Source organism: Canis lupus, chromosome X, assembly GCF_011100685.1.
Source record: "Canis lupus familiaris isolate Mischka breed German Shepherd chromosome X, alternate assembly UU_Cfam_GSD_1.0, whole genome shotgun sequence".
Classification (NCBI taxonomy): domain Eukaryota; kingdom Metazoa; phylum Chordata; class Mammalia; order Carnivora; family Canidae; genus Canis; species Canis lupus.
The window spans coordinates 124,120,449-124,147,761 of NC_049260.1; the positions used below are offsets into that span (position 1 = coordinate 124,120,449).

Sequence of the window (27,313 nt, forward strand, 5' to 3'; positions counted from 1 at the left end):
TTACAAATAAAGCTGCTGTGAACATTAATGTACAGACTTTATGTGAATATTAAGTTTTCGTTTGCCTAAGGTAAATACTCAGGAATGGAAATTGTTTATTTACCTTTATAAGAAATTGCCTATAATTGTGACACCAGTTCCAGTGTGTATGGGTTTTTCCCTACCACCAAGCAACTCTGTGACACAAGCTGGGTATCCTACAATTTAACTTCATTCTGAAACTATCTACCTGGAGATGGTGTAGGTTCCCATAGGTTAAGGGCTCAGTTCTACAAGACTCCCCTGCACCCACACTTGAAAGTCCAGGTCATCACCTGTGCTTCTGACCAACCTCTACAGATCAGGGGCTCCAACAACCCCCTTCTTGGGTTCCATTAATTTGCTAGAGCAGCTCACAGATCTCAGAGAAACATGTTACTTACTAGATCACCAGTTTATTCCAAAATGATATAACTAAGAAAGAGCCAGATGTGAGGGCAAGTTATGGGGAAAAGATGCAGAGCTCCCATGCCCTCTCCAGGTACGCCACTCTCCCCAAATCTCCTGGTGTTCACCAACCTGGAATCTCTTTGAACCCTGTCCTTGTGGCTTTTTAGGGAAGCTTCATTACATAGGCACGACTGATTAAATCATTAGTTATTGACGACCGAGCTCCATATTCAGCCCCTCTCTCCCCTCCTGGGGGAGCGGTGGGGGGCTGGGGAGGTGGGACTGGAAATTCAGCCCTCTAATCACTTGGTTGCCTCTACTGGCAATCAGCCCCCATCCTTAGGTGTGCGATCCAAAAATCACCTAACATAACAAAACATTGTCTGTATTGCTCTCATCACATAAAATCTCAAGGGTTTTAGAAGCTCTACCAGGAAGGAGATGAAAACCAAACATATATTTTATTTAAGTCACAATGTCACAGCACCAGAGTGTTTTCCAGAGTGGCTATACCATTGTAAATCCCCAGCAACAATGTGTGAGACTTCCTGTTGGTCTGCATTCTTGACAGCATACTTAGTTTTTGAATTATTACATTAGCTATTCTAATACCAGTATTTCATCGTGGTTTTAAAATGCATTTCTCTAATGGCCAGTGATATTGGACATCTTTTCATATTTGCCACTTGTATATCTTCTTTGGTGAATTATCTATTCAAATCCTTCGCTCATCTAAAAAACTGTATTTTTTCTTATTGTTGAGCTTTGAGAGCATGCTTTATAAAATAAGGTGTTTTATATATAATATATATATAAGACATATAAAAATATCCTGGTTATTGTGAATATTTTTAATATATATCACATCAGTCCTTTGCCAGATATGTCATTTGCAAATATTTCCTCCCAGTCTGTAGCTTGTCTCTTCATTCTCTCAACAGTGTTTTTTTAATTACAAATGCAAAAGCTAATAATGTTAAGTACTTTTGCCTTTTCATACGAATTTCAGAATCAGTTGTCTGGGACCACAAATAAAAATTTGCTGAAAAAAAATCTACACACTGGGGAGAACTCAGATCTTTACTACGTTGAATCTTATAGTACACAAACACAGTATGTTTGTTGGATTTCTTTCAATTCGTCATAGTTTCACCATACAATGTACATGTTTTGTTAGATTTATACCTAAGCCTTCAATTTTTAGAGCTATTTTTTAAAAAAAGATTGTATTTGTTTATTCGTGAGAGACACAGAGAGGGAGGCAGAGACACAGGCAGAAGGAAGAAGCAGGCCCCATGCAGGGAGCCCGACACGGGACTCGATCCCGGGACTCCAGGATCACGCCCTGGGCCAAAGGCAGGCGCTAAACCGCTGAGCCACCCAGGGATCCCAATTTTTGGAGCAATTATAAACATTCTTTCTTACATTTTGGTTTCTAGTTATTCAATAATCGTATACAGAATACAAAAAAAATTTTAAGATTTTTGTTTAGATTCCAGTTAACATACAGTGTGATACTAGTTTCAGGTGTACAATTTAGTGATGCAACAGTTCCATACAACACGTGGTGTTCATCAGAGCAGGTGCACCTCATAATCCCCAGCACCTATGTAACTCATCCTCATCTACCTCCCCTTCTGATGACCGTCAGTTTGTTTTCTGTAGTTAAGCCTGCTTCTTGATTTGCCTCTTTCTTCTTCCATTTGCTTGCTTGTTTTCTTGAATTTCACTTGAGTGAAATCATATGGTATTTGTCTTTCTCTGACTTATTTTGCTTAGCATTATATTCTGTAGCTCCATCCACATCATTGCACATGGCAAGATTTCATTATTTTTATGGAGGAGTAATATTCCATTATGTAATATATAATAATATACTAACATTCATACACATCACATCTTTTTTATTTTTATTTTTTAATCTTTTTAAAAAAGATTTTATCTATTTATTCATGAGACACACAAAGAGAGAGGCAGAGACATAGGCAGAGGGAGAGCAGGCTCCATGCAAGGAGCCCAGTGCAGGACTTGGTCCCCGGACTCCAGAATCATGCCCTGAGCTGAAGGCATATGCTCAACTGCTGAGCCACCCAGGCGTCCCACAACTTTTTTTTAAAAGATTTTATTTATTTATTCATGAGAGAGAGAGAGAGAGAGAGAGAGAGAGGCAGAGACAACACAGGCAGAGGGAGAAGCAGGCTCCTTCTGCTCCCTCTGCAGGGAGCCCGATGTGGGACTCGATCCCAGGACCCCGGGATCACGACCTGAGCCAAAGGCAGACACTCAACCACTGAGCCACCCAGGTGTCTCGTTACGTCACATCTTTTTATTCACTTACCAGTCAATGGACACTTGGGCTGTTTCCCTAGTTTGGCTATAGTAGATGCTGCTGCTATAAACACTGGGGTGCATGTATCTCTCCAAGATAGTATTTTTGCATTCTTTGGATAAATACCTAGTAGTACAATTGCTGGATCATAGAGTAGCTCTATTTTTATTTTTTGAGGAACTTACATACTGTTTTCCAGAGTGACTGCAACAGTTTGCATAACCACCAACAGTATAAGAGGGTTCCCCTTTCTCTGAAACCTTGCCAACACCTGTTGTTTCTTGTGTTGTTGATTTTAGCCATTCTGACAGCTGTGAGGGGATATCTCTTGGTGGATTTGATTTGCCTTTTCCTGATGATGAGCAATGTTGAGTACCTTTTCACATACTTGTTAACCATTTCTATATCTTTTTTCCCCAAAAAATATCTATTCACATCCTTTGCCATTTGGGGAATAAGGAAGGGGAGTAAAAAGTGAAATTCTTCACCAGTTTGGTGGTACTTGAAATTCTGATGCCTTTTCCTGACTTGTTTGTTCTATTTGATTTTTAGGATTCTCAAATGGCTGCGCTGTGCATTTTGTCAAGGTTCTAGAGTTAAGCTCAATGGGAAATAAAAGGTGCATATGTTTCTTCCATCTTAACCAGAACTAGAACCTCTGTTGACAATTAAGATTTCACTTTTTTAAAAAATTAATTTTTAAATCATTTAAAATTTTTGATGGATATTTGACTTTTAAGTAATCTGTGCAACTAACTTGGGGCTCAAACTTACAACCTCGAGATCAAGAGTTGCATGCTCCGGGGACACCTGGGTGGCTCAGTGGTTGAGCGCCTGCCTTTGGCAGGACGTGATCCCAGGGTCCTGGGATCGAGTCCCACATCGGGCTCCCCACAGGGAGCCTGCTTCTCCCTCCACCTGTGTCTCTGCTTCTCTCTCTCAGTCTGTGTTTCTCATGAATAAATAAAATCTTAAAAAAAAAAAGAGTTGCATGCTCCACTGATTGAGCCAGCCAGGTGTCCCTCTGTTTATATTTTATATGTAAAGTTTTATTATTGATTGATGATTTTTAAGTAGGCTCCACACCCAGCACAGAACCCAACATGGGGCTTGAACTCATGACCCTGAGATCAAGACCCAAGCTAAGATCAAGAATCGGACACTTAACTGAGCCACCCAGGTGCCCCAATGATTTTATTGTTTTATTAAACTTTACATCTCATAAATAACACACGTGGTTGTATCAGTTTGTCATAAATTCTGACTATGAAACTGAACTTAGTACAAATGAGGTCATACTTCCAAATGAAACTAGTACAAACTCTTCTGGTCTTCTTCTACTCCCTTCCTTCTTGTTTTTTTTGGAATCATCATCATCATCATCATCTGAAAATGGTGGTTCAGTTCATAGATTCTTTGCCTATTCTCCCATCAAAAGGTGGAATCCAATTCCCCTTGTCCTTTATGGGCTAGCCATAGTGACTTATTCTAGCAAACACATAATCTGATAGACTGTTATTCAAAATAAACAAAGAACTCTGAAAACTCAACAATAAGAAAATATGATTTAAAAATGTGAAAAAGACCTGAACAGACACCTCAACAAAGAAGATATACAAAGGACGAATAAGCATATAAAAATATGATTCACAGGGTGCCTGGATGGCTCAGTTGGTGAAGCATCTGCCTTTGGCTCAGGTCATGACCTGAGGGTCTTGAGATTGAGCCCCGTGTCAGGCTCTCTGCTCAGCGGGAAGTCTGCTTCTCCCTTTCCCTCTGTCACCCCCCTACTTGTACTTATTCTCTCTCTCTCAAATAAATAAATAAAATATCTGAAATGAAAACATGCTACACATCATGTTATTATGGAAATGCAAATTAAAGCAATTTGATACCACTACATATCTACAAGAATGGCTAAATTCCAAAACACTGGCAACACCAAAAGCTGGTGAGGATGAAGAACAACAGGAGCGCTCCTTCAATGCAGCTGGGAACACAAAATGATACGACCACCTTGGAAAACCAGTTGGCAGTTTCTTACAAAAGAAAGCATATTTGGGGCGCCTGGATGGCTCAGTCCATTAGGCGTCTGCCTTCGGTTCAGGTCATGATCCCGAGGTCCTGGGAATCAAGGCCTGCATCAGATTCCCTGCTCAGTGAAGAGTATGCTTCTTCTTTCCTCTCTCACTCTGCCTCTCCCCTTGCTCATGTTCTTTCTCTCAAATAAATAAATATATCTTTGGAAAAAGAAAAAAAAAGAAAGAAAGAAAGCATACTCTTACCAAATGATCCAGCAATTTGCTCCTTGGCATTTACCCAAAGGGGTGGAAAAGGATGTATGCATACAAACCTGCACGTGTATGTTTATAGCAGCTTTATTTATAACTGTTAAAACCTGGAAGTAACCAAAATGTCCTTCTTTGGGGAGGGGATAAACTGTGGTCCATCTAGACAATAGAATATCATTCAGTGCTAGAAAGAAAAATGCTATCAAGCCATGAAAAGACATAGATGTACTTAAATGCATGTTACTAAGTGGAAGAAGCCAATATGGAAAGGCTACATACTGTATAATCTCAACTATTTGACATTCTGGAAAAGGCAGAACTATGGAGACAATTAAATAAACCAGTGGTTGCTAGAAGAGGAAAGGATGAATAGGTGGGACACAGGATTTTTAGAATACTGAAAACTATTCTGTATGATACTGCAATGGTGGGTACATGTCATTCTACGTTGTCCAAACCCGTAGACTGCAGACCAACATAAGTGAACCCTCATGTAAAGCATGGGCTGCGGCTGATAATGCTATCTCATTGTAGGTTCACCAGTTGTGACAAGCATATGACTCTGGTGCAGGATGCTGATCGTGAAGGAGGCTGTGTGTGGGTGGCAGGCAGGTAGCATTTGGGGATTCTGTGTACTTTCTGCTCAATTTCGCTGTAAACCGAAAACTGCTCTAAAAAACAAAGTCCACTTATTTTATTTTAAAGATTTTATTTATTTGAAAGGGACAGAGAAATCATGGGCAGGGAGAGGGGCAGAGGGAGAGTGAGAAGCAGGCTCCCCACTGAGCAGAGAGTCCAATGCAGGGGCTCGATGCCAGGACCCCAAGATCATGACCTGAGCTGAAGGCAGATGCCTAAACAACTGAGCCATTAAGGCACCCCAACATAGTCCATTTTAAAGGAAAAAACAAAACAAAACAAAACAAAAATAATAAATAAATAAAAGGAAAACCTGTAGCTCCCATGCTGAAAATACCTTGTGGAAAGCTCCAGCTATTTGAGTTTTCCAAGCCTAGGTGCCAGACTTGTGAATAAAGTTTCATTCAGGATGACCCTGGCTCCAGCCACAATTTGACTACAACCTCATTAGAAATCCTCTAACAGGGCAGCCAGGGTGGCTCAGCGGTTTAGCGCCACCTTCAGCCCAGGATGTGATCCTGGAGACCGGGTATCGAGTCCCACATCCAGCTCCCTGCATAGAGCCTGCTTCTCCCTCTGCCTGGGTCTCTGCCTCTCTCTGTGTGTGTGTCTTTCATGAATAAATAAATAAATATTAAAAAAAAAAAGAAATCCTCTAACAGTGGGCTGCAAGAGGATCACAGACCCAACTGTCATTCTGAGGGGTAGAGTAGCTCATGTAAGGTCTCTGGTCTGGCCAGGGATCTGCTGCCTCTTCCTGCCCTTCTCTTCCTCTCCCAATGGCAAGGCTTCAGGGCAGGCAACAGAAAGCCTTGGGGAGAGTTTAAAGGTCTAGAGCATTTTTGGGCACCTGGGTGGCTCAGCTGGTTAAGTGTGTGCCTCTTGATTTCAGCTCAGGTGATCTCTGGGTCGTGGGATTGAGTCCTGCATTGGGCTCTGCACTTACTGAGGAATCTGCTTGAGATTCTCTGTCCTTGTCCCTATGCCCCTCCCCCCACGTGCATGTGCATGCTTGCTCTCTCAAACAAACAAACAAAGGGCAAGAGCATTAAAAAAAGAGAAATCCAAAAAAAAAAAAAAAAAAGAGAAATCCTGAGATTGCCCACCAAGTAAACATACCCCCAAATTCCATGAGACACGCACAAAAACCATGAGAAATTATAAATGATGATTGTCATTTTTAGCCACTCAATTGTGGGGATAATGCAATAATAGTTAAAGGAAACAAAAAAAAAGTCCCACGAAGTTTATTTCACTATTAAAAACTTAGTATTGGGATCCCTGGGTGGCGCAGTGGTTTAGCGCCTGCCTTTGGCCCCGGGGCACGATCCTGGAGACCTGGGATCGAGTCCCACATCAGGCTCCCGGTGCATGGAGCCTGCTTCTCCCTCTGCCTGTGTCTCTGCCTCTCTCTCTCTCTCTGTGTGACTATCATAAATAAATTAATTAATTAAAAAAATTTTAAAAACTTAGTATTAGGGGCATGTGGGTGGCTCAGTGAGTTGGGTGTCTGCTGTCAGCTCAGGGAGTGATCCCAGGGTCCGGGGATCGAGTCCCATGTCAGGCCCCCTGCTCAGCTGGGAGTCTGCTTCTCCCTCTCCCTCTGCCCCCCCCACCCTTGTGCTCTCTTTCTCTGTCAAATGAATGAATAAAAGCTTTTTATTTTTTTATTTACTTACGATAGTCACACAGAGAGAGAGAGAGGCAGAGACACAGGCAGAGGGAGAAGCAGGCTCCATGCACCGGGAGCGCAACGTGGGATTCGATCCCGGGTCTCCAGGATAGCGCCCTGGGCCAAAGGCAGGCGCTAAACCGCTGCGCCACCCAGGGATCCCCAATAAAAGCTTTTTAAAAAAACCCACTTAGAATTAAAGAAAATTCTGCAATGTTTACTTCCCTGATTTAGTGCTTGCTATTAAGCTATCACTTAAAAACAGGTTTAATTTAACTTAAGATGATTTTTAGAATAACAAGTTATAAATGCTTGCTTTTCTCCTATTTTTTTTTAGAGTAGGCTCCACACTCAGTGTAGAGTCCAATGCAGAGCCCCACATGGGGCTTTAATTCATGGCCCTAAGATCAAGATCTGAGCTAAAATCAGCAGTTGGACGCTTAACCGACTGAACCACCCTGGTGCCCTGCTTTGCTCCAATTTTTATAGCTTTTGGGATACAGATGACACAATTGAATGTGTTTATCTCCAGGAAGCCTTCAGAGAACCTCACACAAAATTTACAAAAGGCACTACTGAGGGGATCCCTGGGTGGCGCAGCGGTTTGGCGCCTGCCTTTGGCCCAGGGCGCGATCCTGGAGACCCGGGATCGAGTCCCACATCGGGCTCCCGGTACATGGAGCCTGCTTCTCCCTCTGCCTGTGTCTCTGCCTCTCTCCCTCTCTCTCTCTCTCTGTGACTATCATAAATAAATATTAAAAAAAGGCACTACTGAGATAGCCCACAGAATGTAATATTTTCTTTCCATAGGTATGTTGCTAGGGAAAAGAAACCTCCTTTAGATGAAAGAACACAAATGCTTTTATGAATTGACCCAGATGTTTATACTCCCTTATTTCATTTGAGTCCTATCCTTTCTCACACTTACCTTCTTTGCAAACCAGCAGGGCTCCAATGAGGCCTGAATTCAGGTCTTTCACCAGGTCCACGTGTGAAAAATATGAGTAGGTGAGACATGGTGGATCAGAGGCCATTGGGCCATTCTCTTTCAGGACCTGCCAGACATAGGTATGGCTTTCACCAGGAATGACATTATCATCTTCCTTCTCCTTTTGGCTGGTCTGATCCTCATACTCAGCACCTAAAGCAAGAAGGGATAAAATTGTCCTTTCCATACCCACTGTTGACTCAAGGAAACATAGCAAGTTTATTGTTATCAGGAGATTGTACACAAGAAATAGACTTTTTGCAATTTAATTTGGAAGACTATAAGCAGCCTCAAATATTCCAGAGAAGTTTTAGGCCACTAATGCAAACATGAAGGGTTGAGGGGTCTCACTGTGACCTCCAGATTCTAACCAATAATTTTGCTTCCATCATTGTATCTTTTTACCTAGTTCACATCAATTCAACTCAAGAGACATACATTGGTCATGTACTTTGTCCCAGACTCTTTAATGAGCACTGGTGACGTTCAGGGAAAGATGAGATACAGAGATTTTTTAAAAAATTGTAGAGCAGAGTGGGGAGGGGAGAGGCAGAGGAAGCAGGAGAAAGAGAATCTTAAACAGACTCCACATCCCACACGGGGCCCAATGCGGGGTTTAATCTCAGGACCCTGAGATCATGACCTGAGCCAAAATCAAGAATCAGATGTTCAACCAACTTCACCACCCAGGTGCCCCCTTTTATTTTTTTTAACATTTTATTTTTATTTTTTTGGTATATTTTTTTATTGGAGTTCAATATGCCAACATATAGCATAACACCCAGTGCTCATTCCGCCAAGTGCCCCCCTCAGTGTCCGCCACCCAGTCACCGCATCCACCCGCCCACCTCCCCTTCCACTACCCCTTGATCGTTTCCCAGAGTTAGGAGTTTCTCATGTTCTGTCTCCCTCACTGATATTTCCCACTCATTTTCTCTCCTTTCCCCTTTAATCCCTTTCACTATTTTTTATATTCTCCAAATGAATGAGACCATATATTTGTCCTTCTCTGATTGACTTGCTTCACTAAGCATAATACCCTCCAGGCCCCTCCACGCCAAAGCAGATGGTGGGTGTCCATCCTGTCTGACAGCTGAGGAATATCCCACTGTATACATAGACCACAGCTTCTCGATCCCTTCATCTTTCGATGGACACCGAGGCTCCTTCCACAGTGTGGCTATTGTGGACATTGCTGCTGTGAACATTGGGGAGCAGGTGCCCCCTTTTAAAAATGTTTTTAATTTAGTTCTTCTCTGGAGGAGCAGATGACACTAGGGGCAGGTATTTTCTGGCTGTCCCATCCTTAGTGATGTTCAAACTAACCCCTGGATTAGTCTGATACCTCAATTATAAATTGAGCACAGTATATGTTCATTGTTAATGAGGTGTCTTTGCTTCTAGATCATTTCAGTGGACAGAAGTAGAGAATATCTTCTACTGAAACATTTTTCTAGCATCTTCACCATAACTTCCTGGATTTAAAATGGTCTCTGGAGCTCTAGAGCAGCCCAAGGCATTCAGAGGGCTCTTCATTTATGTCTTATTTTATCCCACAACATCTATACATCTGAGAGAAGGACTTTTCCAGCAGAACAGTACAAGGGACCCCTGCACTGCCCCTACTTTGCCTGTGCTTTTACTACACACTTTCAGCAGCCAAAGGCCACCTGCAAAGTACAGGTGGGTAGTCCCTGGTCTAAGGTCAGCCTCTCTGGGGTCTAGGGATACCCTGTTCGGTGTGCACTAGGTACTACTGGCTTCATCCAGAGACAACATCAGACCAGCACCTGTGCTTGGTAGAGAGTGGCAGACGTTTTTAAAAACCTGAGTTTGGCACCTGGGGATGGTGTGTGCTTCAGGTGCCTATGTGATCGTGGGTTGATATCTATAATTCTAGATAGTAGATAGATTTGGATAGGGAGGAAGGGAATCAGAGGGGTTACATAAGGGGATTCAACTGTATGTATAATGTTTAATTTCCTAAAGTGAAGATGGTACAGTGTTAAGATTTGGCAAAGTGAGGGGCATGTGGGTGGCACAGTTGTTAAGCATCTGATTCAGTTTCGGCTCAGGTCGTGATTTCAGGATCATGGGATTAAGCCTTGTGTCAGGCTCTGTGCATTGTCTAATAAATAAATACATCTTTAAAGAAAAAACATAAGATTTGGCAAAGTGATGTGATGGTCACATGTTTGTCTGCCATATTATTTTTTTGTACTTTTCTTTATTTGAAGCATCTCATTAAGAAATGAATATTCTGGGAACCCTGGGTGGTGCAGCGGTTTAGCGCCTGCCTTTGGCCCAGGACGTGATCCTGGAGACCCGGGATTGAATCCCACGTCGGGCTCCCGGTGCATGGAGCCTGCTTCTCCCTCTGCCTATGTCTCTGCCTCTCTCTCTCTCTCTCTGTGTGACTATCATAAATAAATAAAAAATTAAAAAAAGAAGAAATGAATATTCTAGCAGCAATGTCCACAATAGCCAAAGTGTGGAAGGAGCCTCGGTGTCCATTGAAAGATGATGGATAAAGAAGCTGTGATCTATGTATACAATGGAATATTCCTCATCCATTAGAAACGACAAATACCCACCATTTGCTTCAACGTGGATGGAAGTGGAGGGTATTATGCTGAGAGAAATAAGTCAATCGGAGAAGGACAAAGATTATATGGTCTCACTCATTTGGGGAATATAAAAATTAGTGAAAGGGAATTAAGGGGAAAGGAGTGAAAATATCAGTGAGGGTGACAAAACATGAGAGACACCTAACTCTGGGAAACAAACAAAGGGTAGTGGAAAGGGAGGTGGGTGGGGGGTTGGAGTGACTGGGTGACGGGCACTGACGGGGGTACTTAGCGGGATGAGCACTGGATGTTATGCTATATGTTGGCAAATTGAACTCCAAAAAAAAAAAAAAAAGAAGAAGAAATGAATATTCTTTTTCCTAATAGTAGGGTTGGGAAAGAGGTGTGGGTGGTTTGATGAAAGGCCAAGAATGTGTAAAGCAGGATAGCTGTCTCGGGGAGAGGAAGAACCACGGCAGTAGGATGGCCAGGTAGTACTGAGGTGAGGTATCATGAACTTAGTGATACGATGTCATGCGGTTGTATAGTTTTGTTTCTACTATGGCCATTCACTTGGCTGCTAGTAAAACAGGTGGGAAACACCTCTAACCAGGGCAGTGGCTTAGTCAAGCCAATAGAATGGAGATCAAGGAGGCCAGGAACTAGTGAGTGCACACAAGGGCACCATGTCTGCTGCCCATGTCTGGGCATCTAAGCTGGGCAAGGAGGGAAAGAGTATGGGTGGATGGTAGATTCCAATGAGAATGAAGAGTTATTGGAGTGAGTAGTGAGAAAATGTGATTTTGGGGGCTGCTAATAACATTCTGTTCTTCAATGAAGATGAAAATGATTTGTGAAGACCAGGTAAAGTACGTGATGCCTGGAAGAAAGCATTGTGCAAAGCCCTTAGAGTTTACTACACACTAACGTATATTACTTTTGGAAGATCTCTGCCTCCATCAGTCTTTTTTTTTTTTCCTCCATCAGTCTTATCTGACCTTTCTATTACAAGAAGAACAGCACTGCCATAACATTTGAGAGCTCAGGGAGTCTATCTGTCTGATTTCAAAGTGCCACTTCCATGGAAGCTTTCCTAAGGAGTATACTGAATCAACAAAAAGCCACTTCTGAAAGGAAGTCATTTTGTAATTACCCCTTGAGTCAGTCAAAGTTTTGTCAAGTGCTTTTGGGCTTGAGATACACAAGGAAAAGAGAAGTAAATCACAGAGCTTCCTGTTGAGAAGTCTGCAAACATAAGCACCCCAAATGTAGTGTGTGAAACAACCACCACTGTATTACCCTGATTCTGTGGGTCAGGAATTCAGACAGAGCACGGGCAAGAGGGCTTCTCTGCTTCAAGATATCTAGGACATCAGCTGTCATGACACAAACAGCTGAGGGCTGGAATCGTCTGGAAGGTTTCTCACTCACATATCTTATAGCTGGATAGGGATGATATGGATGCTGGATTCCGGGTACTTATACTTGGGGACCTCGGGGAGTCAGGCTTCCTACATGGCATTTCAGGTCTCCAAGAGTAGATGTTCCCACAAATGAAGAAGCAGCATGTTCTTTTATGAGTCACATGGCATCACTTCCATCATACACTATTGGTCAAAGCACTTACAAACCTCCACACGTTAAGATTTGGCAAAGTGAAGCCTCGGTGTCCAACGAAAGATGAATGGATAAAGAAGATGTGGTCTATGTATACAATGGAATATTACTCAGCTATTAGAAATGACAAATACCCACCATTTGCTTCAACGTGGATGGAACTGGAGGGTATTATGCTGAGTGAAGTAAGTCAGTCGGAGAAGGACAAACATTATATGTCCTCATTCATTTGGGGAATATAAATAATAGTGAAAGGGAATATAAGGGAAGAGAGAAGAAATGTGTGGGAAATATCAGAAAGGGAGACAGAACGTAAAGACTGCTAACTCTGGGAAACGAACTAGGGGTGGTAGAAGGGGAGGAGGGCGGGGGGTGGGAGTGAATGGGTGACGGGCACTGGGGGTTATTCTGTATGTTAGTAAATTGAACACCAATAAAAAATAAATTTAAAAAAAAGATTCACATGCTAGACGCTTAAAGATCTAAAAAAAAAAAAAAAAAAAAAAGATTTGGCAAAGTGAGGGGCACCTGGGTGGTGCAGTCAATTAAGCATCCAAACTCTTGGTTTGGGCTCAGGATCATAGGATCAAGCCCCATATCTGGCAACACACTCAGCAGGGAGTCTGCTTGAGGTTCTCTCTCTCCTCCTCCCTCTGCCCCTCCCACCCTCTAAAATAAATAAATCTTAAAAAAATAGATTTTGCACATAAATAAAAATCATACAGTATTGGTCTCTCACTGTCTGACTTATTTCACTTAGCATGATACCCTCTAGGTAGGTCCATTCATGTTGGGAATGGGAAAATTTCATTCATTTTTTTTAAAGATTTTATTTCTTTATTCATGAGAGACACAGAGAGAGAGAGGCAGAGGGAAAAGCAGGCTCCACACAGGGAGCCTGACGTGAGACTCGATCCTGGGTTTCCAGGATCAGGCCCTGGGCCGAAGGCAGCGCTAAACCACTGAGCCACCTGGGCTGCCCTCATTCTTTTTTATGACTAAGTAACATTCCATTCTCTCTCTCTCTCTCTCTCCACACACACACACACACACACACACACACACACACACACACACTTGGTTTGCTTGTGTTGCTTCCATATCTGGACTATTGTAAATAATGCTGTAATGAACACAGGGGAGCATAGATGTTTTCAAATTAGTGTTTTCATTTTCTTTGGATAAATACTGAGAAGTGGAATTGCCAGATCATATAGTAGTTCTATTTTTAATTTTGGAGTCACATCCATAATGTCTTCCACAGTGGCTATACCAATTTACATTCCCACCAACAGTACACAAGGGTTCCTTTTGCTCCACATCCTCACCAACACTTGTTATCTATTTTTTTTGATACTAGCCATTCTCACCAGTATAAGGTGATAACTCATTGTGGTTTTGATTTGCCTTTCCCTGGTGGTGAGTGATGTTGAGCATCTTTTCATGTGTCTGCTGGCCATCTGGATGTCTTCTTTGGAAAAATGGCTCCTCATGTCTTCTGTTCATTTTTTTATTGGATGGTTTGTTTTCTTTGATATTGACTTGTGAGAATTCTTTATATATTTTGAATATTAACCCTTTATTGGATATATCATTTGCAAATATCTTCTCCCCTTCATTATGTTGCCTTTTTATTTTGGCGATGGTTTCCTTTGCTTATGTAAGCATATGCATATGCTTTTGTTGTACTTGCTGTCAAATTACTTTAAATGAGCAAATTTTGTGGTATATAAGTTATACCTTAATAAAACTGTTTAAAAATGCTATGGGGAGGGGCACCTGACTGGCTCAGTTGGTAGAGCATGCAACTCATGAGTTCAAGCCCCACAGTGGGCATATAGATTACTTTAAAAATTGTTATAGGGAAAACATATACAAAAATAAGTTTGAGATGGATCATAGACCTAAATACAAAAGGTAAAATAATAAAACTTCTGGAAGAAAAGATGGAAGAAAGTCTTCATGATTTTCGAATTGGCAAATATGTCAAACAGGTCACAAAGTTCAACATAAAAAAAAGTGATAATATTTTGTGTTTCATTAACTGCTGAACTTGTGTGCTTGATTGACTTTGATAATTTTTATTTACCAAAAAAATTAGTGAGAGGGTGAAAATTCAAGGCATAGACTGGAAGAAGATATGCGAATATTTACATCTGTCAAAGGATGCATATTAAGAATAAAGTACTTCTACTAAGTAGTAAGAAAAAGATAAACAACTCATTTTTTTTCAACAGGAAAAGCACCTCAATGCCTCAACTGATATTTTATAACAGGTATCAGAAAGGTCGGCAAACCTAGGAAATGACACTCAACATCGTCACAGATTTAACTGACATCCTGGGGCTCCCAGGCTACTGTAAGGCCAGGAGCATGTGGATCACAACATATAAATATATAGGCTTCTGACTAGACCACAAGTCACATGGATTTTAGGCCGTTGCCTAGCTGTGTTGTTCCTGGGCAGACCTGCTGTGGATGCACACATGAGAGATTTGCCAGTTGTCCTAGACCTTACCAGGCTTAAGATGCAAAAGAGTCATGTCTATGCTCAGCCCTAGCCCTCAGCTGCAGAATTGTGGGAACCCTGGCCTCTTTAAAATGCTCCTAGATTCATTCTGGAAGCTCGCGAGTGGATAACCCTCATGGGAATAGCCTGGCAGGCTCCAGGCAGAACTGGGGATGACTTTTCCCTTATATCACCTGCCCCTACCATTCATTTTCCCCTAACTCAGGTCTGCCCTGGTCTAATGAGTACGACTCAACTGTGGCATCCCCTTCACTCCCTTCCTGCATTGTGGAGGTTAGAGAGAAGTTAGGTAAAGTGGTTGTTCATTTTCAGGAAGTCAGTTGGTGCTCTGGTAGGTGGCTCTTATCACATGATGGCATGCATATTTAGAAACTGGGGGGAGGGGAAGGAGAGGAAGTATCTGGAAAGTCAGAATCTAAGGAAAGACGATGAAATCCATTTCACTTCTATACCATGAGCCTTGCTTCTCCCTAGGATGTTTTCTGGCCATTGGAAGGCAGATGAGGTGGAATGGTGAGGATCCGTAGCCTGGCTCCTCAAGGGAGAATAGGAACCAAATTCAACTTTAGGGCTTAGACTAAAATGACAATCTTCCTGATTTCCCGAAATGGGCCTAGCTTCGAATCCTGACTCTAGCATTCACTAGCTGTAAGACCTTGAATTCAATACTCCTTTATCCCTGAGATGACAGGACAACGGGAGGGCATTTGACTCACCTTCAGAAGCTTTCCAATAGGATACACCAACAGCGTGAAGGCTGACAGGATGAGAAGCCATGTTCTTAAGGACAATGACCACTGTGTCATAAACCTCAGCCTGGATGGTAGGACCCAGCAGGCCTGCAAGAATGAGATGCCCCCCAAAGGTCACTGCTTTTATGAAGGTGATGACCAAAGTCACAGTGGAAAAACATGCCCCTGTGATTATTGATAAAGAGTAGTAATCGAATGAATAAATGCATAAACTGCTATCACCAGCTCAGCGTCATTCGTTGTACTGAGGATCAATTTCTAGCAATTCCTTCAATGCGTTCATTCATTCAACTAATAGTTGAGTTCCTTCTAGATTCTAGGAACTGTCCCAGGCACTGGAGATGCAGTACTGAACAAGATAGGTCATGGAAATCACATTCTGGAGGATGTCATTAAGCACATAAAGAAACGAGAAATATTCGTTGTAAATGCTATAGAAGATAGTGGCGTGCTAAAAATGATGAAGCAGGAGACAATCCTTTTATTTTTTAAAATTTTTATTTTTTTGAGACAATCCTTTTAATATAGTGGTTAGGAAGCGCATCTTTGAGGAAGTGGCATTTGAGCAGACATCTGACTAAGAAAAGAAGCCAGTTTGCAAATATCTAGTAGATTGACATTCACAGCAGATAAAACAAATGGAAAAGTCCTGAGATAGGAATAATCTTGATATAGTTGAGCAACATGTGAATGAGTAGGGGAGTAATAGGAAATAAGGTTATAAAGGCAGGCAGGGAATATAACATGTAGGACTTTGTAGGCCACAGGAGTTTGGATGAATTTAGAATTTGCAAGAAACAAGCAGACTTGGGACTTGTTTTGGATGAAGTGTCAACAAGACTTGCTGATGGATTGAATGTTAGAGATAGGAAAAGAATGAGAGCAGCCAGGGATGGCTCCTGTGGTTTGGGTTTATACAACTGGGTAGTAGTCAGGCCATGATGCAGAAAATTAAGAGGAAAATCAAGATTTCTGACTCATAGACATATTAAGTATAAGATGCCTACAAGTGATTTATTGAATGAAGTGGATTCAATTGGACGAAAACATGAAAGAGACTTAGTTTTCATAGTTTTTACCTGTGTTATGTGGAGTTTCCCCTCTTGCATTTTGATCGATCCCAAATTTTTTCCAGTAACCTTCACATATTAGCAGTTTTGTATCAATCCAGTGATACTAGTCTGGCCTAATATCAAACATTTGATATCTCCCACAATTTCAGGGTCTCTCCCTCCTCCAGATTTCTCATCTTCCTCCCCTAATCCTCCTTCCCCACTCACTTTACCGCTTGACCCTCTGAGCTTGGAGCTAGTGAGAAAAGGACAGAGGTGGAAAAAGAGGCATGATGACAAAATCTATTTTGGAAAGAACAGTGAAACGTGGCTTTGCTAGCCCCTGGTTATGGGATACGCCAAAATTTGATCTCTTTCTTTCTTAGGGAACTTATATGAGTTCTTTGGAGACTCTCCTTCCTAATCATGCCCTCTGCAGCTGTCACTTGTATATCTCTTCTCAGTTTCGGCTTCTGGCGATATAATCACAGAGATTTTTGCTATTGGGGTCACCTAGTCCTGGCAGGAAGACCTCTCAGGCAGCGTCTTTTTGAGACAAATCTTGTCCTATGACCTTCCTCATCTCACAGCTAACAGTAGCAGTGCAGTTAACTACAGCTATAACCCACTCCCCTTATTATGCCATCAGGCGAAGTTCCCCCAAGACTCTAGCCTTGAAAGTTTTCCAGATAAAAAGCAGGAAATAGTCAGAGTCTTAGGAGCTCCACAGGTCTTATGTCAAGTCTTCTAAGTGGTTCTCCTAAAGCCTCCATCACTACAGTTTGACATGAGGGTGAAGCCTCCCACCCACTGTGGGGTGGGAACATACAAATTACCAAAAATGGTTTACAAAGAAATCCTCAAACCTAAATGATTTCATAAGTTCCCACAGTTTATTCACGCTTGAGGCGCATGATGGGCTAAAGGTTGCAGATCAATTTTGGACCATCACCTGAACAAGTCCCTGAGTAAGTCCTGCATACGAGGACTGACATCTCTCTTTTTTCTTCAAATCTTAATTAAATTCCAGTTAGTTAACATACAGTGCAATATTGGTTTCAGGAATAGGGGCACCTGGGTGGCTTAGTCAGTTAAGCATGCTTCTCTTGATTTCAGCTCAGGTCATGGATCTCAGGGTCATGATATCAAGCCCTGCATCAGGCTTTGTGGCGGGTGTGGAACCTGCTTGGAATACTCTCTTTCCCTCCATACATGGATATACTGGTTTCAGGAGTAGAATTCAGTGATTTCTCACTTACATACAATACCCAGTGCTCATCATAACATATGTTCTTCTTAATACCAATCACCCATCACCCATCTAGCCATCCCCCACCCACTTCATTCCATCTACTCTCCATTTGTTCTCTATTGTTAAGAGTCTCTTATGGTTTGTTTCCATCTCAATAACGTTTACTTCCTTTTCATTAGTCCGAGATTTTAAACTGGGTAAAACTGACCTTTTAAAGTTTTTTAAAAATAATCTGTACAAGCACTGTGGAGCTCAAACTCACAACCCCAAGATCAAGAGCCACATGCCCTACCTACTGAGCCAGCCAGGTACTCACAATATCTCTTTAGAATTTGGGGGTATTTGTTACCTCTAATTTTCAGAAATAATTTCAAAGTAGATGTCTCATCTTGATATCTTGTTACATGCTTATTTGACATCTAAGTGGACTTATCAAGTAAGCAGTCTGAACTGAAGATATCAATTTGGGAGTCACTGGCATAGAGATGTCCTAAAATTGTGAGACTGGATAAGATCAGCTAGTGATTGAAGGTAAAGAAAAGATAAAACAAACCCAGCTCCAAGACCCAGAGCACTCTACCATCTAGAGAACAGCAGAGGAGGAGAGCCTGCACAGAGACTGAGACTATGCAGTCACCGTATTTCCCCGATGGCCCTCTTCAACTGCAGCCCCAAGACTAGGGGATCCTTGCTAGGACATCAGTTACTCAGTTGCATAATAAACAGTCAATATTGTTTATATTACCCATCCACGGTGGCCTGGGCTTGGCAATGTTGAAAAGGTCATCTGTAAACTCTACAAACACAGTCTTTCTGTACGTGACTGACGTGGTGAGTGGCAAAGATCCTGGCACCCTGGAAGAAAAGCTGTGTGAAAAAAGGAAAAAGTCATTTATTTTGGTGAACCCTTTTTTTTAAAAGATTTTATTTATTCATGAGACACACAGAGAGAGAGAGACAGAGACAGAGACAGAGACACAGGCAAAAAGAGAAGCAGGCCCCACGCAGGGAGCCCAACAAGGGAATCCATTCAGGGTCCCCAGGATCAGGCCCCGGGCTGAAGGCGGTGCTAAAGCGCTGAGCCACCCGGGCTGCCCTTTTGTGAACACTTTTTGAACCCACTTTGAAAAGCAGCTAGAAGTAAAGCTTCCATCCCATTCCTCTTCTATTAACAAGCTAAATTGGAAATTGTATATAAATCCCTGCTACAGACTGAATGTTTATATGTGCAGAGAACGGGACTGGTGACCTTATAAGAGAGACCCCAGAGACATCTAACACCTCTTCCACAATGCAAACTCACAGTGAAAGGATGGCCATCTATGAACAAGGAACAGACCCTCACCAGGCACCAAATCTACTGGCACCTTAATCTTGGAGTTCCAGCCTCCAGAGCTGTGACAAATACATGTCTGTTGTTCACAAGCCACATAGCCTGTGGTATTTTGTTGTAGCAGCCTGAGCTAAGAGAATCCCTAACATACATCACACCAAAACACTGTTTTCAAAAGTCATCTGGTACATTAGATACCATATAATAAATCATAAAACTGGTACCCTTACACTGCATCTTTTGCCAAAGCAATAACTACAAGATCCTCCAATTTCATGTCTATAACAGACTGTGACTTTATTTTTTAAAAATCTTTATTTATTTATTTGAGAAAGAGAGTGTGTGTGTGTGTGTGTGCGCATACACACAAGTGAGCAGAGGGGTGGAGAGGGAGAAGCAGACTCCCCACTCTCGAGCCCGACTCAAGGCTTGATCACAGAGCGCTGGGATTATGATTTGGGCAGAAGCCACCCAGGTGCCCCAGACTGTAACTTTTATTTATTTAAAGATTGTATTTATTTACTCATGAGAGACACAGAGCGAGAGGCAGAGACACAGGCAGAGGGAGAAGCAGGCTCCCTGTGGGGGGCCCAATGTAGGACTGGATCCCAGGACCCCAGGGTCACACCTGAGCTGAAGGCAGACACTCAACTGCTGAGCACCCCCAGGCGCCCCCCAGACTGTAGCTTTATCTAAGTAACTTGTATTCAAATTTTGTCAGTGTGTCCTAAAATTATACTTCCCCTCTTATAGATACCAGGAATATCACAAATAAAATAACCTGCCAATGAAGACTATGTACATTGATCTTCTGATGCTAGTAGGAGCTGTAATTTAGGGTCAACCCTCCATTCATGCTCATTTTTGTCTTTAGTCAGATACTCAGATTCAGATTAGCTATTGAATCAGAAATTTTATGATTGATTATATAAATGTTCCCAAAATGTTATTCTTTGCTTCAGTTATTAAAACTCTTTTAGGTGAAGACTGGTTCCCGACCTTTTGCTCTCTCTCTCTACCTGAGAAGTTAGGTTCTCATGTTCTGGGGCCCAGTCTCAATTGAATAATCAAGAGGACCAATATGAATCCTAGTGAAGAAGGCTCTAGGTGAATTGGTAAAAAATACAAAGTGGTTGGAGGTGGCTACTGCCACTCATTTTTGCATGCATAGCATAGTTCTGCAGTTTTCTATATGCCATAGAGAGCCTCTCTTCCTGACTTATGCTTCTGGTTATCTAACTCTCTTCACTTCCCAGATTTTTACCAACTGGTATTGTTTCAGCAAGCCAAAGAAGTATAGCCACGAGGCACGGACATTTGGGGAATGAAGATTCATGTGGAGAAATCAAGACTGCTGCCCTAGAAGGAATCTTTCATGTGCAGATCCTGGTATCCAAACCTCAATCACTCAAAAAAAATTGAGCACTCACTCCCTGCAGATGCATATTCACTCATTTATAAACCATGTATGGGCAGCCCGGGTGGCTCAGTGGCTTAGCGCCAGTTTCAGTCCCGGGTGTGGTCCTGGAGACCCGGGATCGAGTCCCACGTCAGGCTCCCCGCATGGGATGGAGCCTGCTTCTCCCTCTGCCTGTGTCTCTGCCTCTGTGTGTGTGTGTGTCTCTCATGAATAAATAAATATAATTTTTTTAAAAAATAAACCATATACTACATGCCACTGTGCCATCACAACATACATACTAGAAACGAATATGGAAAAGGAGAGGATTCTAAAGATATACAGTTAGATATGGACCAGGTGTTGTTTCTTTTGTCTTGATAACTATTTGTATTCGACATCAGATTTCAATCATATATATTTGCGTAATAGTTAAAAATGACCTCTCATGGTGAACTTTTCACAACTGTGTACTAGTTCAGCTGATCTACCTTTCATTCTCCACTTAGAATCCGATTTTTGCTTTGTTGTTGTAGCACCATGAAGGAAAGAGCTGCTGGTCCCTTATAACAAAATGGGGATGTGTATACATAAAACACAATGGGTGGGTTCTCCTTACATCATAGTTTGTATGCCAACGTTTGGTTTGGTAGATAGAAAACGGTAAGGAGAGAGAAGAGAGCCTCATTATAAAAGAGAGGTGAATGCATTTCGGTGGCCCAGGTGGTCTGAATTGCTGAGTCAGTAACCCTGTCATTCTCTGCCTGGTGTCAGGGTCTAAAATCGGGAGGGTGGGAAAGAAGCTCACGCACCACCCAGCCAGCCCCTTCCAGTTTCTGGCCAAGGACAAGGTTCAGGGGATTTGACTGAATGGCTGCATAGGGACAGGCACTCAGGTCTGAAAGTGAGCACTCAGATCCTTAGTACTCGGTGTCAAACTCATTTCCTGGTCCTCCATAAACATGGGGTCTGCGAACCAACGCTTTTTCAGTCTGAGGAATGTCAGAAACAATTCAGTTTTCACGAGTGAATGTCCTCTGCATAACATTTTCAGTCTTGGTTGTAACTACAACGAGGGCAGTTTTCATTTGTGTCCCCACTGAAGCCTAGTGCGCTCACCGCAGAGCTGGGCTGGGGGTGAATGTGTCGGTAGGGCTCCATGAGTTGTCATCTACCTTTTGTGCCATTTTTCTGTTCACCCATAGCTCACATAACTGCCTGTTTTCAAGTTTAACGATTAGATAGATGATTCCTGATCTATTTTTAAAAGATAAAACCAAACACAGTAATAAGGCCAGAGTGAAATAGTACAGCCCTAACATCCCAATCTGAAAGGATTTTTTTCTATATTACACAGAGGAATCTAGCATTGATAGACACTCAGAAGCAGCCTTTGGTGTAAGCATTTAAAGATGGGCAGAAGAACGTTTTTGTGGTGGACACCAAGGACCACTAACAGAGAACTTTCTCAGCTTCAAAACTTAAAATTTTCTAGGATATATTGATTGATTGATTGATTAATAACCTAACAATAATCAGTACTGAATTTTATTTTATAGTGGAATGATTCTAATTGAATGTAGTGGAGCTTATTAACTTTCTTAACAAATACGGTTTTTTCTCCCTCACTGTAAAATTGAGATCTGTCATTTGTGTTACATGGATTATCTAAAATTCACATATTTAAAACTCCTGGGCTTCCTATTTGGAGGTTGAAATTTCTGTGAAGCAAGGTGAACTGTTATTGTTGAGTAATAAGTCAGTGGCAAATTAGGTAAATCAGAGGCACAGCTCTGGATGCCAGTTGCTGGCTTACATTTTGATGGCCATGGTCCAGAGGAATGGTTTCCATGGTAACAACACCAGCTCCATAATAGGCATTGGAAATATTAACAAGCGTTCCAAACCCAAGTACATTATTTGTGAGGTCTTACTTTATGCCTGTTGTCATAACATGATTGCAAGGCTGCCCAACGGGAATGAGGCCACGCCAATCACCTTCCATTCCAGTATCTACATGCAGTTTGTGCTTTCCTGGTTGTAGCAGGTAGATGAGAGATCCTTCCTGGATCATTATAATTGGCACAGAAGCGATGCAGGTAGCTTATAACACAGTGCTCACAGATGCCATAATCTGGTCAAAATGGCCATCAAGACCTCCCAAGGTCATAATCATATCTACCTATAGATCTTTTTCTTCTGTCTTTTTTTTCTTGGAGCAGTTCAAAGCACTTGGTCAAGTCAGTATGGAGTTGAAATAATCTCGCATCCCTTAAGAATAATAGTATTCTTTCACTTTAGGCCTAACAGAATCCAAGTCTCTACTTGTGAATTCAGGCAAAAAGCTCTCCCTCTTTGTTATATCATATAGCTGGTTGGCATCTGCATCAGCACAGGCTCTTAAAAGAGCTTTGCTCCTAAGATGACAAAGACCTTTGTCCAGAGGCTGATTCAGAGCCACAGGGCAGTGTTTCAGTTTCTTGGTGGGAAGCACGGGTTCCAACAGGATAAAGGCATGCTCCTTATCGGACTACTGGCCAACCGTGGCAGGTGGTGGAGCAGGTGTTGTTTCTTACATCTTGTTCACCCTCAGGGGCTTTTGAAAAGCAAGAAATTGTAAGAGATGAAAGACGAAACAGATAAACGGTGGATATATTTGGTATTGGGGACCACTGAAGAAGGAACCCCAAACATGACCAATAAGACACTCCCCCTTGTCACAAATAACGACAGTAAGGATAAAAGTGGGGGGAAGGAGAGGCAGTTTCTGATTGTGGGTATTAGCATGCTTGGAGCAGAAGCCACACCATACCTGGAACTACTGAGATGTGAAATCAATAACAAGGTGTCTGACGTTTGTTACTTACCTATTCTTTTTCTCAACCAAATGCTGAAATCACAAAAATCTCAGTGTTTCTTTCAAAGAGCAGCAACACCAGAAAATTATTCATTCCCATAAGAAATTTTGCTTTTTCTTTTTTAAAAAAGATTTTATTTATTTATTCATCAGAGAGAGAGATTGAGAGAGAGAGAGAGAGAGAGAAAGATTGAGAGAGGCAGAGACACAGGCAGAGGGAGGAGCAGGCTCCATGCAGGGAGCCCGACATGGGACTCCATCCCGGGTCTCCAGGATCACACCCTGGGCTGAAGGCGGCGCTAAACCGCTGAGCCACCTGGGCTGCTGGGCTTTTTCTTATAAAGCCTTTAGTGGGAATGCTGAGGTAGAAATGAAAATGCAATCTGAAAGTGGTAAAGACTGCAAAATAGGAAGATCAGTGATCTACCGGTATTTTTCATTTTTAAAATTGTGGTAAAACACATAAAACATAAAATTTACTCATTTTTAAGTATATAGTCCAGTAGTACTAAGTACATTAATATTGTTGTGCAACCACCACCACTGTCTGCCTCCATAACTCAATATCCATTGAACAATAACTTCTCATTCTCCACTCTCCTCACCTCTGAAACCATCATTCTACTTTCTGTTGTTATGATTTTGACTAAGTACCTCATATAAATGGAATTGTAGAGTCTTTGACTTTTTGTGACTGGCTAAATGTCCTTAAGATTGATCCACATTGGGAATCCCTGGATGGCTCAGCGGTTTGGTGCCTGTCTTTGGCCCACGGTGTGGTCCTGGAGTCCTGGGATTGAGTCCCGCGTTGGGCTCCCTGCATGGGGCCTGCCTCTCTCTCTGCCTATGTCTCTGCTTCTCTCTCTCTGCGTCTCTCATGAATAAATAAATAAAATCTTTAAAAAAAATTGATCCACATTGTAGCAGGTGTCAGAATTCTCTTCCTTTTTAAGGTTGAAAAATACTCCACTGTATGAATAGATCACATGCTGCTTATCCATTTACCCATACATAGACGCTTGGGTTGCTTCCATGTTTTAGCTATTGAGAATAATGCTGCTGTGAACATAGGGACACAAATATCTCTTCAAGATCCTGCTTTCAATTATTTTGAGTATATACCCAGAAATGGAATTGATGGATTATATGGTAATTTTCAAAAAAGTTTTTAGGAGTCATCATTCTGTTTTTCACAGTGGCTGCACCATTTTTCAGTCCCAGGAACAGTGCAGAAGTGTACCAATTTCTCCACAACCTCACCAACACTTATTTTCTGTTTTTTGTTTGTTTGTTTGTTTGTTTATCTAACAGCCATCTTAATGGGTGAGAGATCACGTCTCTTTGTAGTTTTGATTTGAATTTCCCCAGGTGATTTCGAACATCTTTTCAAGTGCTTCTTGGCCATTGGTATACAGTCTTTGGAGAAATGTCTATTCATGTCCGTTTTGTCCATTCTTGAATTAAGTTGTTTACTTTAAAAAAAAAAACTTGTTTGCTTTCTTGTTTAGTTTTTCTTTTTAAGATTTTATTTTTAGGGATGCTTGGGTGGCTCAGTGGTTGAGCATCTGCCTCCGGCTCAGGGTGAGATCCTGGAGTCCTGGGATGGAGTCCCACATCTGGCTCCCTGCACGGAGCCTGCTTCTCCCTTTGCCTGTGTCTCTGCCCCTCTCTCTGTGTCTCTCATGAATAACTAAATAAAATCTTTAAAAAAAAGATTTTATTTTTTTAAGTGATCTCTATACCCAAAATGGGTCTTGAACTCACCACTCTGAGACCAAGAGTCACATGTTCCACTGACTGAGCCACCCTTGTTCTTGTTGAGTTTTAAGAAGTTCTCCAAAAATAGAACATGCCTATGAAACCTTTTGTAAGATGTACTGGCATTAAACAAACAACCAATATCACCATTCTGTAAAAGGTACAAACCTCTTCAGATTTTTTTTTTATGATAGTCACAGAGAGAGAGAGAGAGAGAGAGAGAGGCAGAGACACAGGCAGAGGGAGAAGCAGGCTCCATGCACCGGGAGCCCAACGCGGGACTCGATCCCGGGTCTCCAGGATTGCGCCCTGGGCCAAAGGCAGGCGCCAAACCGCTGCGCCACCCAGGAATCCCCCCTCTTCAGATTTTATTAGTTAGTAAAAACAGGTAGTAAAGTAGGTCTTTTGTAAAAGCAAAGTATTGTAAAGCAAGCTTTCAGATAGTGGAGGAAACCTGTATTTTGGATATTAATCTTTTAAAATATTTCATAAAGATTTTATTTATCAGGTCACCTGGGTGGCTCAGTGGTTGGGTGTCTTTGGCTCAGGGCGTGATCCTGGGGTCCTGGGATCGAGTCCTGCACCGGGCTCCCTGCATGGTGCCTGCTTCTCCATCTGCCTGAGTCTCTGCTTCTCTCTCTGTGTCTCTCATGAATAAATAAATAAAATATCCCTTAAAAAGATTACTTAACTTGAGATAGAGAGAGAGAGAAAAAGAGCACAAGTTGGAGGGAGGGTAGAGGTTCGATCTCACAACCCTGAGATCATGACCTGAGGTGAAATTAAAAGTCAGACGCTTAAGCAACTGAGCCACCCAGGTGCCCCAAGAGTTCCTTTGGTAGAGTCATTAGTAGCTTGGATACAGTAAGGAAAGAATCTCTGGCTTGAAAATATGACAATAGAAGCAAAGAGAAAAAAAGAAAGGGAGAAAAACCAGAATCAGAATATCCGAGCACCGTGGGACAACTCTAAAGGTCGTAGCATAAACACAGTGGGAATAGCAGAAGAAAGAGAAAGGAACAGAAGTAATATCCGAAGCAATAATGAGAATTTCCCCAAACTAATGTCATACACCACAACATAGACCTAGGAAGCTCAGAGAACACCAAGCAGGGCAAATGTCCCCCCCAGAAAACTCTTTCCAGGCATACCATATTCAAATTTCAGAAAATCAAAGATAAATACAACATCTTGAAAGAAACCACAGGGAAAATATCTCACCTAATGAGGAACAAAGAATCACACACAAGTTCTCAGAAATCACGCAAGTGAGAAGAGAGGAGAGTGTTCCATATTTAAAGTGTTGATGGTAAAAAAAACAACAACAACAACAATCAACCTAGAGCTCTCTACCCTGTAAGATCATTCTTCAACAGTGAAGGAGAAATAACGACTCTAGACAAACAAGAATTGAGGGAATCTGTTGCCAGTTGAGCTGCCTCATGAGAAATATCATAACAAACTTTTCAGACAGAAGGGAATTAATACAGGTCAAAACTCAGACCTACATAAAGAAAGGAAGAGCACGGAAGACTGAGAAAGTGGAGAGCATCCACTACATTAAAGGCACCAAACAAGCAAGTAGACAGAATGAGTTCGCCAGCTGATGTCACCAGCCTCAGCCCTGTAATACAATCCTGCCAACACGGACATTGGAATGGAGCAGCTGCAGCACAGGCGGTGCGTGGGGGTAACGTCCCAGAGTCACCGAGGCCCATCTAGCTACTGCTACTGTGGGTGTCCACCTGGACAGCAACAGAGACCAAAACTCAGCCCCTGGTGTGTCACAATTCCTCAAGTAGTAATCTATTCAGATACTGAAGAAGCACCAATAAACTCCCCCCAACC

At 42.0% G+C, this 27,313-nt stretch overlaps 1 protein-coding gene and 1 pseudogene across 1 annotated transcript in view; both read right to left on the reverse strand.

The window, feature by feature from the left end:
• The window catches only part of F8 (coagulation factor VIII), a 174,125-nt gene that overhangs the window by 132,820 nt on the left and 13,992 nt on the right, over positions 1 to 27,313 (reverse strand). The window contains 3 exon segments of the mRNA NM_001003212.1: positions 8,289 to 8,501; positions 15,779 to 15,901; positions 18,864 to 18,985. Of these exon segments, the coding sequence (NP_001003212.1) occupies positions 8,289 to 8,501; positions 15,779 to 15,901; positions 18,864 to 18,985 (458 nt within the window).
• Positions 21,743 to 24,324, reverse strand: LOC102156108 (annotated as a pseudogene).